This window comes from Carica papaya, chromosome 1, assembly GCF_054855325.1.
Source record: "Carica papaya isolate Zhongbai chromosome 1, ASM5485532v1, whole genome shotgun sequence".
NCBI classification, from domain to species: Eukaryota; Viridiplantae; Streptophyta; class Magnoliopsida; order Brassicales; family Caricaceae; genus Carica; species Carica papaya.
Genome location: NC_142309.1, coordinates 10615499 through 10636316, shown reverse-complemented (window position 1 = coordinate 10636316; position 20818 = coordinate 10615499). Strand labels below are relative to the sequence as shown.

Sequence of the window (20818 nt, the reverse complement as noted above, 5' to 3'; positions counted from 1 at the left end):
TCCTTTATTTTGCATCGGATACAACCAAGTGTACCAACTCTTGTCATCAATAATAGTAAAGAAATAATTCTGTCCGTATAGACAGGGAATACTCATAGGAACCCAAATGTCCACATGTATAATATCAAAGCAATGATTACTCACTGAATGGCTAATAGGCAAAGAAGGTCATCTTTGTTTGGCAAGATGACAAATGTCACAAACAAAAGAAGAGCTAGGTATAATTGATTTATGTGTTTGATGAAGAACTTGTAGTCTGGCATAGAAGAATGGCCAAGACGAAAGTGCCAAAGATTTTGTTTATCCACAACTTGAGTACAACCAGAAGAATTTGAATTTACAAGGGAACAACCAGATTCAACACCAGAGTTTACCAGGGAAGATTTAACACCAGAATTTACAGACTTTATATCTTTCTTCCTTACAGCTTCAAGATAATAAAACCCCTGCTTTTCTCTAGTTATATCAATCCTCTTCTGGCTATGAATATCATGGATTACACAACAACTATTCTGAAAGGTTACGGAATAACAAGAGTTTTTTAGTAGGCAACTAATGGATATTAGATCGAGTGCAAAATTAGGAGCATATAAGGCATTGTGAAGAACAAGAGCAGGTGTTATATGAACATCTCCTACATGAGTAACTGGGATTGTCTGTGAATTTGGCAATTTTATGAACAGATTATCTACTGACTACACAAAGTAAACATATTAATTGAACCAACCATATGGTCTGTAGCTCCTGAATCTATAATCCACTCATCTTTTGCAATATAAAAAGGTAAAGAAACAGTAATACCTCGTAATTTTGTGACTTGAAGGTTAGAAGGGAGTGTATTAATTTGAGGTAAGGTATCTGAATTGTTTACAGATGTTGGAGGCTGAAATAGAGCCAAAATTTTATGATATTGATCTCTGGTGAAAGAAACAGGCAATTCCTCAGACACACTGCATTGAGAATTAACCGTAACCTGAGTACCAGTTATATTATAATCCCTCTTTGTCGGCACCAATGAAGTAAGCATGAGTGATGGGTTTTTGTTCAGACGAAGGTAGAACGGATTTGCATGAACCTCATCCATCTTTGAAGCATCTGAAACTGTCGAAGCATCCATGACTGCTGATAGAATCGTCGAGATTCTGGATAAAGATCAAACTGAGAAGAACTCAACAAAATGCTCAAGCTTTGAGCAACAAAATCCAAATAACCTTCAACTGTAGCTCTGATACCATATTAAATTTTGTAATAAGCTAATAGAATCTGAATTCAGAGTGCAGGAAATCCATGTAGAGAGAAGAAAGAAAAATCTAGATTGAGAATTTGGAGAAAAATCATCTATTACCTAAAACCTGTGTCTAACTTTCAGTTAATTACTGCACTTATACGTAATTGCATCTGTGACCCTATATTTACAAGTAATCTCAATTAAAACGGTGCCGTATTACAGTCCGTGTCATTGCCAGTAGCCTGGACTTCCTTCTCTGTACGAAGTTCACAAAATCCTACACAAAACACTCCTTTCTCCTGTCGAAGTCTCGGTCGAAAATGGCTGCTCTCTGTCTCTCTCTGCACCCAACCATGAAGCCCCTAAGAGCAAAACCCATCTCCAATCTGATCTTACCGTCACCCTCTCTCCTGAAATCAACGGTCAGGATCCAGCAGTTACAAAAACCCACTGTGACTCGCATGTCATACAACCCCACGCCGGCGACGGAGCGGTTAATCTCGGCGGCCGCTTACACTCTCCCATTCTTCAATTCTTTACAGTATGGTCGTTACCTCTTTATGCAATACCCGAAGCTTGGAGTCATCTTCGATCCGCTGCTCCCTCTCTTGAGCCTGTACAAATCGGTCCCCTACGCGAGCTTCGTGGCGTTCTTCGCTTTGTATTTGGGCGTGGTAAGGAACCCTAGTTTCAGTCACTATGTGAGATTCAATTCAATGCAGGCGGTGACTTTGGATGTGCTCTTGGTGGTACCTTTGTTGTTGACTCGGATATTGAGTCCGGGTCGGGGAGGGTTAGGATACAGCTTGATGATATGGGGTCATAATGTGGTGTTTTTGTTTAGTTGTATTTGTTTTGTTTACGGGGTTGTTAGTTGCATACTTGGTAGAACCCCGTATTTGCCGTTCGTCGCCGATGCTGCTGGTAGGCAAGTGTAGGTGGTGTTTTCTCCTTTATTTTTTTGAAATATGAATATGAATTTTGTCTGTTATCTGGGTTAATTTGCTTAGTAACTTTATTCAATTTCTGCATTTGATTTTTTTTTCTTTTCTAAGTTTAGATGCTATCAAATTAGAGGGTTTTGAATTCCAATCCAAGTAGAGCTTGTATATTAAAATGAAGAATAAACGTTTGGAGGAAAGTTGAAATGATATTTCTTTTGGAAATGGGGTATTTAAATCTTTTGACTTTTTTACCAGTTGCTACTCTGTCCGTTAGGATCCTGAAATTGTGGTTTCTAAATTTTGGTATGATGAAGAAATATCTACATGAGACAGGACAAGACCTTAAATAAATCTCTAGAGTATTAGAATGCCTCATGGTGGGCTGGTATGGAGATTTACTTGAGATGGGGATTAAACAATTAGGTCCTATATACATGGAATAAATTGATTCAAAGGAAGAAGCTAGACTGTAAATACTGCAGGTAATGCTAGTCTCATTTGGTGTATCAAATCAACAACAAATCCTTCAAGTCAGTTCCCGTGTTGCCTTAAACATTTCCCTGGTATATGTTTACTGCACTCGCTGCCAAAATGCCCAACAAAATAATTGAGCATATGTTGAGTGACAGCGGTTATTGCCAGTCAGTATGTATACTGCTTTTTTCCTCTTTACATTGATGTTAGCTGTGCTAAGAATCTGAGTTTCACTTACACGATTTTCCAAAAATTTCCCAAAAGGACGCGAAAGCTTTGATCATAACCTAGCTTATTTGGTGGGATATAAATGGAGTTTTTGGCAAAGATCATACCATTCAGATCCTTCTTCTCAAGACAAGTACTATGTTTAAGAGTTCTAATTGGTTAGTTACCCTTTCTCTCCTTAACAGCTGCTACTGCTCAAATCTCTCACGTGTAGATAAGATAAATTTTGATGTTTCTGTGAAAAGTTGGGAGTTTAAGAGTAATTGGCTGCAAAGAACACTAGAGATATTTTGGAGATATTTTGCTTATGATGATTATAAGGACAGAAACTCACAGCTTTGATAGGTGAAAGCCTTGCAATCCTTTTTTTCTCATATCACCGATCAAGACCTCTGCTTTTAAGTATATCATTGTTGAATCAAAATCAAAGTTGTAACTGATCTTCTCTGCCAATGCTAGCAGCACTGTCATTGAAGTCATTGGTATCAGATTTACTTAAATCATTTTGTCATTTGCACCTAGAAGTCATAACAATATAGCCCCTCTATCGTGGACTTGGAAACTGACTTCTGATACCCCTCCCACGTTCTAGATTGAAGTAGCCACATTACATATTGGAGGCACTTATATATTTTGTTGGTGTAGTTGTTGCTTCTGGTGAAGAATATTTCTTCTTTGTTTCAAATTTTTTAGGGAGTTGAATTTCTGTCTCCAAGAAGGAGATATATGTGAAATTTGAATAGAAGTTATCTTTTATTTTTACATATCCAAACTAATATTAAAGTTCAGGAGTTAGGTGAAAATATAATAGAAACTGAACTAACTGCAGCGTGTGTACTGTCAATTCCCAATGGAGGTTACCACACAAATGCCTGCCATATTTTCAGCCCAAGTTAATCTCTAGGAAATTTGACCACCACAGCCTCGAGGAAATTGCTTCAGGCCTAGCAAGCTCCAATCCCAAAAATTATCAAGGCCCTTAAAAGGCGACGTGCCTCCATACTAGTTGTTATTAGAAAAAGGTCGATAACAATGAGCCACTTAAATGAGTATGAATTACTTCAACTGTCATGTGCTCCAACAATCGAGCCCCTTCAAGTATTATGCTGAACAAAGACAGTAAGATTTCTACTACCTAAACTTGACAGAGCTGATAAGTTGTCCTTATTCATCCTTCACTATTGACTTTGTGGCTGTCATCTCTGAAATTTTCTTTCATCTTAAATAGGATTGGAAAAGAGAATAAGAGGATAAAAAACGATGAAATATAAGCTAATCCAATCACCATATCTCAAGAAGGAAGGTGCTTTTATTCCTGTGAGTATTATAGCTACCAACAAGGCAAACACCCTGCAACCATGAGGCCCATTCAAGATTCCACTGTAAACAAATTGCCTGCAGGAAACCTTGGTGACCATGGGAGCTGCCATGACACCCTACCTACCAGTTTAGGGCAACAAATTCAAGCTGAAATTGTGATTGCTCAATTGGGTGTTTGTGTCATTGTGGTTATGACTTCACAGAAGAAGTGAATTATCTTATGTTTATCAATTTCCTTATAGATGAGCATGAGTTTGATATGCATCTAAGAAAACTAGTTGTTCACTTTACTACGATAATGAAAATAAGATAAATAATTATTTTATCCAAATCTTGGCAGTGACACCAAGTGTTGGATAAACAAATATCAAACGCGTATGTTAGATTTATCTGTGTTATCGTTGATAAGAGCACGTAAGTGAGATTAGGATTAGTAAGTTCTATAAGATGAGCTCTTCTTATGCTCATTTGATTATATTAAAGTCATCTACCATAAGGGAGTCGTGTCTGGTAGGCAAACGTTCAATATTGTATTTAGTGAGAATGGCAAAAGGGCATTCTTTGGATTGGATTGGATTGGATTTGATACCAACTTATCTTCGTGGGGCTATTTCAGCAAATCGCAGAGGAGGTTTTTCTTAATCTATGTCCTCGATTAACGACTAATCTAGACATGACGCGTGTTCTTAATATCGGTACTTGGTTATACTTAATTTGCTTTCCAGTATAAACATCAATAATTTATGTGATTTGTTTTGCTTTCCCCGTATAAATATCAATTATTTTTTTCCTTCACCTGTTAATGTTGTTTTATGCTTCTGAGGTTTTTTTCTTATTAATTCATTTTTATGCTGGTTCTGGTTTTTGTATGATTGATTAATTTTATAACTATTTCCTATTATCATTTCTAACTAGTTTTATGGACCAAATGGCTTCTTTAAAAAAATTAAAATTTACCTCTTTATATTCATTATAAAATATAAAATGCATTATGCGGATTTCAACAAATAAAACTTAAAATTTACATAAAACTAAACTTTCATGCTTCCATATGTTGTTTAGTGTAAAAAGGTGAGAAAACTCAATTCATTTCTTTCAAGACAACTCACTGATAATATCACACGAGTGAGTATCAATTTACCCCGCGAATCCTCACGCCCGGGGTGCAATTTAGCTGCCTTGACACTCGGAAGTTTCCATATGCTGTTTTAAAAGTACCAGCTCAACTCAATCAGACTACTTCTAAAACAGATAATTTAATTTATTAGCATTTAATTTAAAATATATATATATATATACAAAAAACAAATAAATGAAACATCTTCAGTTCAAAAATTTTGAACACCCAATCATATTATCACCATATATTTTCAGATATGTTAAATTTAAATCTCAATTATATTTCTATAATTACATTACTATTATATGTTTGGTATATCCTTTTGATTAAACTTGATGAAGTAAACCATAAGCGTCAGTAAATACACACAAGTCTCTAAACTTGCTTTGCCCCCTATTATTTACTTTGTATCCTCTCCGCATGCTAAAGATTTTAAACCAATTATGCCTGTATCTTCTTCAATTTTTTTCTTTTCTTTTAAATGAAGAAAAAGACATTTAGAATAACAGGAAACTTGAGAACGGACCAGCCAAAAAATGGCGAATGATCATACATAACATTAATCAACTTTGAATAATAAGTACAGAAACTGTTCCTCCTCAAACTTGTTCCAACAACCAAATCCACGCCCTGCCCTGCCCTGCCCCGCCCCGCCCAGCCCCACCTCAAACTTGTTCCTCTATTTTTTCCTCATTCCAATCGGTTATAAGGTTTGGTTTCATGGGTCGGTGTTTTGGCTTGCTTTCTTAAGAGAGTAAAAAAACTTTGAGCTTTGAATGACACAAACCAAGCATAACTAAATATCATAAGAGGCATAAAGATACTGTATGCATCCCTCTTCAAGACAGGCGTAATGAAAATCTTTAAGTTATACCCACAACAGTTGCAACTGTCAATCTCCACTAAGATTACGAGTACAAACACACCAAATATTATAACCTCCCTGAATGAGTTACCTAGACAAGAACAAGGATCCCAAAATCCATCTGGCAGTCCATCCACAAAGATCTAATATCGATCATACCGCCTGAAAGAAATTAAGTAAATTACATTATAAGCATTTAAAAAAGGTTCTCATTACATGCATCATGAAACCAGTAATTAGATAGCATTGATCTTAGTAATTTCATTAAATATGCAATGAATTATATATCATTGATGAGAACACAGTCCACCATAAGAATAAGGTCCATGTAACTCTATCTAGCTTATCCCCAAGCTTTAAAAATCTTGTTGGGCCCATCACCTGAGGGATTACGATCTGAAGGAGCCAAATTGCAAAGAACTCTTACTGCTAATATTAAGTTCCACTGGCCTTGGCCCTAGCGGTGGTCATTGTTCCCCAAGCTAGGGGCCAAGATCCTGAGTTCAATACACACATTTAAATAAGGGTCCAACTTCTTTTACTCATATATATATATATATATAACTGAAATTGAAACATTCAAAATCTCTTTCCAGAGGAAAAAAAGCTGGCACTTTAGATTAATCAATTGACAATAAAATCAAATCTCATTTTGTAAGAAAATTTACCAAACCTTTTAGATTTGAGAATACCTTCACTTACTCTTCTTTTAGGAAATGGCATTTCTCTTGCCTTGTTAAATTTCCTGTAATTCTCTGAGGGATTATTTCTCAGAAGTATTATTATTATGATGAAGAAAAATACAGCAATATATAGGAGTAGGATTACACCAACAAATCCTAACTTTCTATCCTTAATTCGGAAAGATAAGGTAGAGTTTGGGAGGAATCTAGGAGGATCTGGTTATTGAATAACCAAATCCTCATTATTTAAGGAGTCAACTAAATCTAGAATTACAAGGAATCTCATATCATTATTACCTTCCGATTCTAGAATCCTACACTCTCCCTCAACCTGGGTTGCAAATATTGAACAAACATAGCTTGCTACAGAGTTCTTCAGAGGTGATTACTGGAAGGGCTTTAGTGAGGATATTAGCAGTCTGTGATTTTGCAGGCATGCAGATCACTTGAACTACAGGATTTTCAATTTTCTCTTAAATGAAGTGGCGTCAATTTCTATTTGCTTTGTTTGGTCATGATGCACAGGATTCTTTGTTATACTAATGGCAGTCTGGTTGCCATAGTATAGGCTGATAGGTGTCTTAATAATTATCTCCAATGCACCAAGGAGTCTCTTTATCCACATACCTTAACAAATTCCCAATGTGAATGCTCTAAATTCAGCTTCAGCACTGCTTCTCGAAACAACAGGTTGTTTTTTGCTTCTTCATGTAACTAAGTACCTCTAGACATAGGAACATTACCCAAAGTGGATCTTTTATCCTTCACATCTCCTGCCTAGTCTACACCACAGAAAACAAATATGTCCCAGGTAACTTGCTTCTTGTAAAGTAATCCTCTTCCTGGAGTCATCTTGAGGTACCTCAAAATCTTGTACACAGCCTCCATGCGTTCCTTAGTTGGGTCATGCATGAATTGGCTGACATCACTAATTGAGAACCTAACATCTGTCTGGTGTGGGATAAATAGATGAGTCTACCAATAAGTGTCTGATAGCTCCCCCTGTCCATTGGCTTACTTCCCTTCTTATTTCCTATCCTTGTAATAGGGTCCATTGGGGTATCTACAAGCTTACAACCTAGCCTTCTAGTTTCCTTCAGTAAATCCAGGATGTATTTGCATTGTGAGATGAATAAACTCTTCTCTGATCTTCACACCTCCATGCCTAGAAAGAATTTAAGATTGCTAAGGTCTTTTATTTCAAATTCCATGGCCAGAAATTTTTAGAGCTTCAACAGTTCCTCTTCATAATTGCCCGTGACTGATGTCGTCAAAATACACAGTGAGAAAAGCAATGTTCTTTTATAAGGATCGTTTCGCAAAGAGAGTATGGTCAGCTTGATATTGAGCATACCCAATTTTTCTCATGGACTTTGTAAACCTCCCAAACCAGGCCCATGGAAACTGTTTTAGGTCATAAAGAGATTTTTTCAGTTTGCAGACCTCGTTGATGTTGAGGTTTGCTTCAAGTCCTCGAGCAATGTTCATGTACACCTTTTCCTCAAGATCTCCATTCAGAAAAGCATTTTTGAGATCAAGTTGTTACCTGGCCACTATAGTGTTGAGTTTAGCCACTAAACCAAAGGTTTCCTTACAATTTATTCTATATGATACAGTAAATCTCTTTCAACAAGTCTGGCTTGTAGTCTCTCAATGCTTCCATCTGCCTTATGCTAATAGTAAAAGTCCACTTACAGGCAACAGTTTTCTTTCCAGGAGAAGATCAGAAATCACCCATGTGTCATTCTTCTCAAGTGCTCTAATTTCATCTCTAATTGCTTATTTCCATTCAAGATTCTTGAGTGCCTGCTAGATGGAATTAGGAATCTACTCATCGTCAATGGTACATACAAAAGCTTCTAGGATGGAGACAATCCTTTATAAGAAATATACATGCAGATTGGGTAGTTTGTGGAAGTTCTTACTCCTTTTCTTAGAGCAATTAGAATATTTAAGTCATCCATTCTAGATGTAGAGTCAAGACCAGAAATTTCCTTGTCGGTGTGATCTTGGGTGCGAATTGGTGGAGGTCCAAATTCTTGATCATCAAGTGTGTTGAGTGCCCTACCTCCCTTTCAGTTTTCCTTCTCCAATTGTAGACAATCAGTTCCTCGTTAAGGTTTTGGTTGTCATCCATGATTGAGGTGAGGGACAGGTGTTTGTCTACATTTGACTCTTGGGTAAGATGGGATCAGGCGATCATCAAGAGATTGAGTTTGCTGTTGGTTTTTTGTATGATCAGTGGTTCCAGGTTGTAGTTTGCATGGTGGAGGTGGCTGGGAATCGGTATTGAGTTTGGTTTAGGTAATGGCAACCATATAGAGTCCCTTGACTGTTGGTCATTATCCCAAAGCTGATATTCTCCAATTTTCTCCCCCTGAATTTCAGGTTTGGGTAACATGGCTGATTTTCAAAGAATGTCACGTCCATTAAAGTACAGAATTTTCTGGTGATTAGAGGATAACATTTGTAGCATTTTCGGTTTGGAGAGTAATCCAAGATTATGCATTTAATGGATTTTAGGTCTAATTTCCTACAGTGCTAGGACTGTATATGGACAAATGTGGAACACCCAAATACTTTTGGATTCAATGTGGACACAATCTTGGTATGTGGGAAGACTTTGAGAATGGTGTGACATGGAGTTTCGAATTGTAAACTTCTTGAGGGCATTCAACTGATGAGATATGTGGTTATAAGAACTGCTTCTCCCTAAAAATGTTTTGGAACATAGGAGAACAACATGAGAGATTGGGCTACCTCTAAGAGGTGCCTGTTTTTTCTTTCAATAACTCTGTTTAGTAGCAGAGTGTCAACACATGACCTTATGTAAATTATGCTTGATTAGGGAGATAGGCGCCAAGGACAGATTTTGAAATATTCTTTGGCATTATTAGTTTTGAGAGCTTGAATCTTGCTATGGAATTGAGTTTGTATCATACTATTGAAGTTTTGGAAGATTTGGCCAACCTTAGTTTTTTCTTTCATAAGAAATACCTATGTTAACCTATTATGATCATCAATAAATGATACAAATGTGGAACACAACAGTCCATCCCCGAGTTCCGTCTTTTACTTGGGAGGCCACCAGGGAACGTTGTCTGATAATTGACAATTTGGGGAAAAGGGAAAGGTACGGGTCAATCCTTGTTATTTGCGTACGAGGACGGAAGAGACTTGCAATCATCTTTTGCTATGGTGTCCTGTGGTTTATAAGCTGTGGATTATGATTTATGGGTTGCTTGGTATTAATTGAGTGATGGCAGGTCTGGTGAGGGAAGAGGTTGTGGGCTTGGAAGCGCATTAGTGGTTGCAGAAAAAAAGTGGAGATTATTTCGCTTACTATCTTTTGGGTGGTGTCGAAGGAAACGAATAGAAAGGTTTTTGATGGGTTGAAAATGTTGATGAATTTGATATTCTAAGTATAGATGGTTCCAGACCCTCGATTTTTTATTAATGGGTCATTCTCTATATACTAGGGCAGATTTAGAGAACCTTTTTTATACTTTAATTAACTTGTAAATTTTTGTACATGGGCATCATTCCTTTTGGTACCTATCAATATACAATTCACATTTTTATTTCAAAAAAAAAAAATTAAATAATGATACAAACTACCTTGAACCTGTTATGTTTTTCACTCTTGAAGAACCCGCACATCATCGTGAATTAAGGCAAAAGGGTGAGAAGGTTCGTATGTGAGACTAGGATAACTTCTACGTGTATGTTTGGAGAGTTGGCACACTTCACAATTGAAAAGCTTTGAACTTTTATCAATGAATAAGGATGGTCACAATTTTCAAGGTATGTAAAATTGGATGACCTAGTCAATAGTGCCACAACATAACCTCACATCTTTATTAGAAAGGTAATAACCTCACATCTTTATTAGAAAGATAACAACCGCTTACAAGACATACCAGCATTTTGGGTCTGGTTTTGAAGAGAAAGACCTTCCTTGAGGAGGTAGATTCCAGAACACATCTTAGCACTACCAATCTTCTTCCCCGATTCCAATTCTTGAAATTCACATGTGAAATGAAAGAATTTAGCTTCAAAGTTGTGATCACTAGTCAATTTACTAATGAAACAAGATTATAATCCAAATTGGGAACATATAAAACTGAGTTTAGAGTCACGTGCTTGGTAATTCTCACTGTCCCGAGACCTTCAATTTTGGAGAAGGAACCATCAGGAATTTGAACATTGTAGTTTGAACATGGTAGTTTTCCTTGCTAGGTCTGTATTGATGGAATAATTTAACATCTCCAGTCATGTGATCTGAAGCACTAGAATCTACAATCCAAGTACTTGCGTGTTTTGTATTAACAAACAAGGCAGTGGAATTGTTACCTTTCTAGGCTATCAATCTAGTCCGAGACAGGGAGCAGGAAACTGATGGAGAGTGTTCTGACTTAGGAGCTTCTAGAGCACCTCTAGCTGCTCTTTACAAAAGGGACTTTCTTCAGGGATGTTTTTTCTTCTGTGGGGCAGCATGGGCCCAATTATCTTTGTCGCTGTGTGTATGCTTCCAATCAATGGGTTTACTATGAATTTTCTAGTAGTTTTCTCTCGAGTATCCTGGTTTTCTACCATGATCATGGTTTTCATTGGAGTGATTTGGGTGGATCCCCGGGTCACCAAGGTTGATCCCTCCAACGCATGTGTGGAACTTGAGTTCCCATCATTACATTTGTTCTACTCTCTTCTCGACGAACTAAATGTTTTTCAAGACTTGGAAGAAACTTAGTTCCCATCACCTCTTCCTCTCACTTCATCTCAGTTCTTGCTGAGACCAAGTAAGAACTTAAAGATCCTCTTTTTCTCTACCATCTTCTTGTACAAGTTTGTTTTTTAGGACACTTCAAAGCATGAGTCTCGAACATGTCTAGTTGTTGCCAGTATCGGCTAAGAGTGTAGAAGTACTGGGTAACAGTGAGATCGCTTGGACACCATGTAGTTTGGCTTCTGTTTCAAATAATTCTAAAGTATTTTAGAACTTGAATAAGTTTCTTTGGCAGCTACCCATATTTCCTTTGGTGTCCCAAATACGAGAAAGTTTTCTCCTACCTCATTTTTCATGGACTTGATTAGCCATGTCATGACCCTGTGAATCCCAGTTTTCTAGACCCTGAAGTTGGTACAACTTTGTTTGGAACTGTTACTTTGCCTGTAACATATGCATCTTTACCTTTTCCGCCAATGTACATCATCACAAATTGCGACCATTGAAGGTAGTTGTGGCCGTTAACTTTATGGCTTGTGATAAGGGAAGATAGTCCTCCTGATCCTCCATGATTATTCCTGATTGTTACTCCTTCAGGATTTGAGGTTACCTTGGACGATGAGGTGTTCATGCCGTACTTGGTCATGAAATTTGGTTTGGGTTTCAAAGAAGGCAATTTTCTGGAGTGCCTTGCTTCAACACCATGTAATTTTCCAAAATCGTTTCCCACAAGTATTATTAAATGATGAAGAAAAACACAGATATATGTAGGAGCAGGATTACCCCAAGAAACCCTGACTTTCTATCCTTAATTCAGAAAGATAAGGATAGAGTTTGAGAGGAAATCTTGGAGGATCTGGTTATTGAATAACTGAATCCTCATTACTTAAGGAGTCAACCAAACATAGAATTACATGTAATCCCATATCATTGTTACTTTCCTATTCTAGAATCCCGCACTTAACCTTTAGATTTGAGAATACCTGCCCTTACTCTTCTTTTAGGTAATGATATTTCTCTTGCCTTGCTAATGTTTTCTAAATTTGATACACTGCCACTCAACAAATCCAGTCAATAAATATTCAGCTGATCAAATATAATGCATGCCAGCTAAGAAAAAGCCAAAATCTCCCTCCTTGATCATGAAATTAATCTTTATAGCAACTAAAGAAATTTTTTATTAGAAAACTGGCATTAATGTTCTTAGTTTTATCTTATTTAAAAAAAAAAACGTACGGACAACTTGATAGGATTTTATTTCGGGAAAACGATTGAGTTTGATCAAGATCATAGTGTGAGCCATAACTGACACTGACAAGATCTACTTCATGCTCAATAGAAAGTGAAACCTTAGCAGCATGATTACTCATCTAAAGAATGATATTACAGAATCAATCTTACACATCAACAAGGTTTTAGTGCTACATATATATCGAAACATGAAGCACGTACCTGTGGCGATCATAGTCCCTTGAACGCTCCCTAGAACGGGAGCGTGACCTACGCCGACTTCTTGAATCATAACTGCGAGAACGATCCGAATCCCTATCACGTTCTCGATCATAACCACGATCTCGATCATAATACCTGTCACGATCTCTGCTCCTGCGATCATAGTCCCTTACCTGGTCACGGCTTTCTCCACGTTCTCTATCCCTACTAGATTCCCTGTCCCGATCCTTGCTTTTCCTTTCCTTCGATCTACACATAAAAAACATTTACCAAGAATAATATTACAAAGAAATTTAAAGAGTAACATTTTCATTTCAGCTAGGGAAAATAAAATGAGAGATTACCTTCTGTCGTCATATCGATCCTTGCGACTTTTGTTTTTTTCTTCCTGAAAAATAATTGCCAACAAGAGTGCTACTAAAACCCATATTTCAAACAACAGAAACACCATCTCAGTTGAGCCCCTTTGCCATAAGGAATAGGAAACTTATTTAGGACTAAAGAAACCATTTACCCAGTGAGCCTCCCAAATTCTCATTATTAATGCACCTTCTCCACAATACAAAAATTGGAGACACCAAGTGATATAAAAACAACCCAGCCCAAAAGCATATGGCAAATGTAGCACACACAAAACAGTAAAGTCAGGTAAGAAAATACAAGGAGATTTAAGAACCATATTTTTTGTATTTTATTTAATTTATGGTTTAAAACTCAGAAAATAACTATGCTATTCTTTCTGACCAAATTCAAGCATATCACTTGAGGTAATACAGAAATTTTGGAAAGGCAGAACTTCCATAATTAAGCACCACTCTTTTAACAAACTAGCAAAAGCATACTCACATTTGTTGATTTTCAGCACATGGTCATTAACTTAAAGCCTTGTGCGAAGGCTACAGGCCACAGGCCAACAGATGATTAAAAACTACTTGTGATTTAAGATATTCTATATTCCTAGCCATTGACCATTTGAAAGAGTTTCCCTATCAAATATCAATGATAAATATGTCAGCAAAATACTAACATAACTAGAGGTGACAGTACCACTGGATAAGGTACAGACAAACAGAAAGAAAATCCTTTTTTATGTAAAACCAGAATGAAAATCCTAAAAAGAAGAATAATGGCTTCTTCAGGAAATACGTCCAATTCCCACGACATCCTTTTCCTGCACACAAGCTCCTTCACATAATAGCTTTTAGATTGTGCATAGTTATTTTTCACATAGTTTGGCGCTCTGAACGTATATGCATATAAACCTTTCAAAGCCACAACTGCATGATTTGATTTTGCAAAAAACGCTAATTGGTTGCAGATGTACATAAGAGCATAAATCAAACATATCTGCAACTAATGTGTCAATTACAGACATGACTTTTTGGTGAATCATCTGTGATGCAAAGTCTGGTGTCTGTCAAAATCACTCAAGAAGATATGCAACAAAATTATGTCTCTGAGGTTAGAAAACTCACAGAGGGTACACTAACGAGAATCTCTATAGAAGAAAGTGAAACATTATACCAGCACCTGAACCAACATATCCACAAGACCACTTTAAGGACATACCAAAAACAAGGGGAAATAAACATTCAACCCTAAGACCAACGGTATTAATTAAGCCTTCCCCTTTTCTCATAAAGAAAGATAAGCAAAAAGATCCAACATGCAAATTTGATTAATTATAAACGAAAATCTGTTAGAAATTACTTCAAGAAGATGAAAAGAAGTTTTTAGTACTTATATTAATCCCAGAACACCTCCTTAGCATTTCATTCAAGCACACTGACCAAAATAGAAATTGAATCAAGAAGATGACCACAATTAACTTTAAACAAAATAGCTACCTGAAGTTCAGCTAATTTGTCCCGAATTTGCATATAGCCTAAATGCAACTTCCCTCCAAAATGATCTGCTAAGCGACGATCACTGAAAGCAAGAAAAAAAAACTTAAATGCTTCATTCAGAATTTCCATAATCCTGTTAAATAAACAGATGTACAGCATAATAGCCCCATAATCTTCAACAATAGCATGATTTTTTCAAGCATTATAAAACAGAAAAAGACGCACATTCTTTAGCTGCAAAAGTTATCCTCGTAAAACTGGGCCCAAAAGCCTGCTGGTGACAAGGAGGTATAATAGTCGGGTCAAAAGCTGAAGCACTTGAAACCCCAAGCATTTATTTCCATGTTGCCCTTAGTAAAGATAAGAAGCAATAAAACCATATTATAAAGGACAAGACCAAGACTGCACCTGTCGTAGACGCTCAAAAATGCTCCACAAATGTCACAAACACGTAGCTTCTGATCAGTCTGAAACAACATTGGGATTAATTTATAATCATCAGCTCTGGAAAGCAAATAAATGAGGAAAACGAAAAAGAAGTATGTGATGATATCAAGAAGTTATAGCAGCAAAACAAGCATGTTCACGTCAGAGCATAAAATCCCTGACTTCGCTTTTTGTTCTTTTTGATAACCTAGGCCCACCTAAGGCAAAGCCACATTGAGCCAATCCCTGCCTGGTAGCAAATAATGTCTTAGCCCCACAAGAACCAGTCCATGGTAAACACAACTTTTTGTTCGCATTACAGAATCCAACCAAAAACAAACGGGTTTACTGTTCATCAAGTACTCAATCAAGACAGATGAGGCCACCTCATGGGAGCAAGATCCCTAAGTTCTTAAGATGAATTTTAAATTGGGAGACATTTTAACTAGAGAATATATCATGTTTATCCTTTTCCAGTTAAAAACTTCCAACACAGCATGTACCAGCATTTATTCTTCAAGAATTACTTGTTTGAAAATCCTCAAAAGTAACAAAAAAAGCAAAAGGAAAAGGCAGCATTGCAAACATGTGTTCTCTTAGATCACGGTAAACCGTGCAAAAGAAATCATTGAAATACACCATATATAAGGAATCAAATTTTAGCGCTTAGTCAATCATGGGTACTGACTGTTCATGATTACATATAAAACAGGCTTTTGGATCAACTTTTCCCACTCTTCTTTCAAGAAACAATAGTAACACACAAAATACTAGACTAGTTCTACCTCAGTTTTATATATATAAATATCTTCCACATAGCTCACACCATTGTCTACTAAGCTTTAAATCTCTCCTCTTGACTTAAAATTAACAACTTACAATTCGAACATCAGCAGCAGTGTACTTGGACGAATCCAGAACAGGTTCCTGCCTGGCAGGCAGCTGAATTGAAACAAAAATTAGCATACTGTTATCCACAAGTAAAAGGTTTAAAAACAGTACGAGAAGCAAACATCAAGGATTCACAAAAAAGTTGTTGACAAACACAAATACAAATAAAAATATTAAAAGAACCTTCTTCAGTGCTTCAGCCTCTTCCAATGCCTTCTGTGCCTCATCTATCATTCCCTGCTCACCTGAGAAATGTAAAGTTTGAGAATGACAAATTAATTAGTTCCAGAACAGCATAGGGTCAAAACAAGGTGAAACCTAAAATTTGTCCATCCAGATGGGTTCCAGAAAATAATTAAGACACTAACAAATTTCCGATGGTTTAAGAAAGCATAACAAGAATGAAAGCCCATGCAGGTAATGGTCTGAAGATGACTACCACCATATTCAATACACCAAAATGGCTAGCATGAGAAGCAGGTTTATAACATGAGACCAGTATACCTATTAAAAGAAAAAAACTGATTTTGTCACTATCAAGGATAGATGGTTTCACCTTTTTGGGGCGTAATATTGATAGTTTGGATTACTTTTGCTACATTGTAAATATCCTCATAGACATGTAAATTTTTTGTATATGGATAGCGCCCACTTGGCGTATATATTATTTCACACTTTTATTTCAAAAAAAAAAAAAGAAAAAAGCTCTGTGGATTTAGAATTCTCAAAGTAATAAGCAAATCACAAGAAAGTTTATCTTACCAAGATCCTCTGCCTTCTTTAGCTTCTCATTGATCATTTCTTGTGTACGAGGATCAGGTGCAGGTATTGGCAAAGGTGCAAGAGCAGGTGGATTTTGAAGTGGCTGAGGCAAAGATGCTCTATCTTTGTTGAATGCATCCAAAAGTAGTATGGACTATGACAACAAACAGAAGCCTGTTATTATGCAACTGGAAATCTGATATAAAAAGTAGATGATCATCTCCATGATGACATGGTAAACTACATGTTAAAAGAAAGTAGAATGCACCTGTTTATCAGCTCGTTTTGTCCTTAGTTCTTCAACTACCTCCAGAGCTCGAATCTTTAGGTCAGTCTTGCCTTCAAGATCTGCAAATTCAAGAAGATAACGGATTTGTTCCAAAACGCATATCAGCATTCAAGCACCTATTTAACGTATAATCATGAAAAGTATTAAACCAAGTGAAAAATGATCCCACAAATTCTAAGACAAAATAAAGAAAAAGCAACTACCAGCAAACTGCAGAACATTCCCAACATTAAAAACACTATCTTTCTTCTTTTAAAACAAAGAAAAAATAGTCTTACATGCATTAAAAAAGTTCAAAAAGGAGAAGCTTCTAAAGCTATATCAATGTGGGGAATCTGCCTTAACTCGAAAAAGAAGCCTTCTCTAACAACCATATCAGCAGGACCATAATAAATTATTTAGTTCAAATATATATTACCATGTTGATCTGCTTCCTTCAGCTTCTCCTTGATCTGCTTTGACAACTCAAGAATTTCAGGTGTCTGCAATAGAAACAAATAGTGCAGATAAGTGAGTAAAGAATTTCAGAAGAACACTTAAGTTCCTACAGTCATCCAATAACAAATCAGAGGTTGCTGATCTTTCAGATATGTTGTCTCATAAAACTACCTTGGTCTCTTTGCCAATATCAGTGTTTTTTAAATAAAAAGAAACCCAGAAAGACTAGATCATAACCTGAGTAACCTCCGAGACTGATATTGCGATGGCAGCCTTCGCATCCTCATCTTCAAGACGCTTAAGAGCCCGACCGATTTTCCTATCACACTCAACAATGAGCCTATCTATAGCATCTTCCAATTCTCTATCATAGTTATCAACACCTTTTGCCTTGGCTTCTTCATATCTAAAAAGAGTTAAAGCACTACAGTAGAGAAAAAAGAAATAAACCATACCTTCAATTGGTTAAACATATTTTAAATGCTAACTGATGACTTTCGTGCCTCTCAAAATTAAACGTTTACTATAATTCCTACAGAGACCTGAACAGGTATTACATACAGGTGGCAACCCAGGTGATTTGCTAATAAAACTCACATTTTCTGTCAAAAAAGTACATTTGATCTAGGACGTCCAAGATACAAATCATTTACAGATCATATTGCCAATGATCTACATACGGATTTCAAAAGTGTCTAACAAGACTCTAATACGCCAAATCCTAGAGCAAAAAGATTATCCAGCTAACTCTCCCCTTGTTCTAAAAACGAAATTTATTGCCATCCCAACATTTTTGTCAAAAATTAAGATAAAGAACTATCAGTCCAAAAAATAATGAAGAAGGATACTCTTTTCTCAGCTGTAAAGAATGAACCTTTGGACAGGGGCCCATATCCATTTTCTGCTCAAACCAAAGAACGAGATCTAGGGTCAGAAGATTAAAATAAGCCAATAATAACAAAGAAGAGCACATTCAAAACTGATATAACCTCAAGACAAAATCTGTTTTGGATTTGGAAAAAGAACAAAAATAAAAAATAAACTGGCGCGCACAATTTAGTGCAAGGACTAACAAAACCAGTCTCATCCAGCAAAAACAGCAAAAAGGGAAGGACAAAAATTTAGAAAAAGGGCACAACAGAACGAACCTCATATTGTAGTTAACCTACACGGCATTGCATTCTCTCTCCCAGTCTACCCCACTACATGCTGGCATGTATGTAATTATACCCGAGTAAACACATATATCTTGCAGATATGTGTAGATATCAGATATCTATATGCACAGCGCACAAACTCATTGAGCGGCAGAACCCTACATATATATATTTCTTCTCTTGCAAGCCAGCTTCTTCCAATAACATGTTCAGACGAGGCTAGCATACGAGTTTTAACATAAAAAAAGCTTTTGCATTGCTGCATCATCTCTCTCTCTAGAACTATTGATTTCTCTCCTGCTCTATAGTCTAGGAATCCTGTTTAGCTCCATATAAAACCCAGGAAGCAGCAAAAAATCAAATAAGAGGCGTGTAATCCATTTTTCTTTCGCGTTCTCATAAATGAAAAAGACTTTAACTGAATATCCGCTTACACTGACAAATTAGGGCCTCAGGAAAAAATTTCAAGAACAAACAAAGCCTGTTAAACTAATTAAGCAAACGTATTCTCAAACTAAGGAATACCGTTAATTGGAAGAGTTCGTGCGGACAAAGGCCAGACAAGAAGAGACGACAAACATCTCGATCGTAGTATTTGCGGTTCACCTCCTTTACGTCACCGTTTCGATTAGCTCCCATGAGCACATCGAGCTGCTTCCTCATGGCGTCCATCTTCCCCGTTGCCTTCTCTCTATCCAGCAACTCCTCCGCAAACCGTCACTGAACCCGATTAGGGTTTTTTTTTTTGTTCTTTTTGGCGTTTGAAAGGGTTCTTTTATATATAATTATAATATATATATATATATATGACGATGAATCAACTCGATAGCTTAAATGAATAGAAGAAAAAGAAAATTATATAATTACTTTAACACTAAATTATAAACAAGAAAAAAATGTATAGAAGAAATTCTTACTTCTTAGAATTAAATAGAAATTTATAATTTTATGAGTCATTATATAATCTATCTCTGGCACTTTAATTTACTAATTAAAATATAATTTTACTCTCTTTATTTTTAGTAAAAACTAGATGTTTGTCATGTGTAAAGTATAAATATAATTTTTTTTTGTATATATAAAACATAATAAAAATATTATGTTATATGGAAAAAAAATTATAAAAAAGTAAAAAAAAAAATTCAGATACAAAAATTAACATATTATTGTTTTTTACGGAAAGTCTGCAAAATGAATAAGATGTAAAAAAAATAAATATATGATTATGAGCTTATTATATAATGTCAACTAAAAATAAATCATATAGAAATGTAATTATACTTGAATTTTATTTTTATGTTTAAATATATAATTATTATATCAAATAAAATAGATAATTATTATTTATATTATCACGTTAATTTTATTTTAATATATTTAAAATTATTTTTATATTATAAAAATAAATAAATAAATTACATATATAATTACATTAAATATAAAATTATTTTAATAAAATAAAAAATTGACTTGTTAATTTTCTGTGTTTACTAAATAAACTTCGTTTTTGCTATAATTTATTTTCTTATTTTTTTACCAAAGTGCATATTTAATAACAAATAACACAATTATTTATTATATATTAGCTATTATAGTAGTAAATTAATTACAAAGTATTTTTAATAGAGTCCATCATTTGATTAATTTTGTTCACACTTTGAACTAGAGTATTGATTGATTATCATTGCCTCCTTCCATGTCGTATGCTTGTGAACAAGTGATGTAAGAACTACCAATAAAAGCAACTTCTCCTACGAACATACGATTAAAAAAAAAAGGTCGGTGACGAAAAATTCAAGTTAGTAATAATAATAGATTTTAAACTTTCGCACCTAGTAATTAATAGCAACCTTTAAGAAGGAAATATTGAATTTAACTTTACTATAAAAAGTTGCTTTCAAATATCTAAATAGGAAACTCTTTTTTTTTTTTTGTTTTGTGAGAAAACAATAACCAAAATAGTTGTAA

The 20818-nt window shown here is 35.7% G+C and overlaps 2 protein-coding genes and 1 long non-coding RNA gene across 3 annotated transcripts; 1 reads left to right on the top strand and 2 right to left on the bottom strand.

Moving 5' to 3' along the window:
- The first annotated feature begins 1352 nt into the window (after positions 1–1352).
- TIC20-II (chloroplast import component Tic20-II) lies at positions 1353–2259 on the top strand. The gene has a single exon (XM_022035205.2). It carries the CDS (start codon positions 1549–1551, stop codon positions 2164–2166), a length of 618 nt encoding a protein of 205 aa, XP_021890897.1. The 5' UTR covers positions 1353–1548; the 3' UTR covers positions 2167–2259.
- Positions 2260–6091: 3832 nt separating this feature from the next.
- On the bottom strand, positions 6092–19631 carry LOC110809381 (U1 snRNP-associated protein usp106-like). The gene is made up of 13 exons (XM_022035191.2): positions 19376–19631; positions 18542–18594; positions 17931–18099; positions 17674–17737; positions 17235–17314; positions 16967–17120; positions 16388–16449; positions 16193–16255; positions 15296–15354; positions 14888–14969; positions 13385–13428; positions 13041–13289; positions 6092–6341 (listed from the first exon to the last, which is right to left on the bottom strand). The coding sequence occupies exons 1-13, from the start codon at positions 19520–19522 to the stop codon at positions 6323–6325; spliced, it is 1245 nt and encodes a 414-aa protein (XP_021890883.1). The 5' UTR covers positions 19523–19631; the 3' UTR covers positions 6092–6322.
- Positions 6921–13033, bottom strand: LOC110809382 (uncharacterized). Its single transcript, XR_015818757.1, has 2 exons — positions 11216–13033; positions 6921–11103 (listed from the first exon to the last, which is right to left on the bottom strand). It is a non-coding gene; the product is annotated as an uncharacterized LOC110809382 (long non-coding RNA).
- Positions 19632–20818: the final 1187 nt, after the last annotated feature.

Bases quoted from the DNA above. Each gene is read 5' to 3' on its own strand.
- TIC20-II (XM_022035205.2), top strand. From the start codon at position 1,549: ATGGCTGCTCTCTGTCTCTCTCTGCACCCAACCATGAAGCCCCTAAGA.
- LOC110809381 (XM_022035191.2), bottom strand. From the start codon at position 19,522: ATGGACGCCATGAGGAAGCAGCTCGATGTGCTCATGGGAGCTAATCGA. The intron at 18,100-18,541 runs GTATCCTTCTTC...AACTCTTTTTAG, and splicing joins TCTTTACAGCTGAGAAAAGA to ATATGAAGAAGCCAAGGCAA. The intron at 15,355-16,192 runs GTAAGTTGTTAA...ATGTTGTTTCAG, and splicing joins CTGCTGCTGATGTTCGAATT to ACTGATCAGAAGCTACGTGT.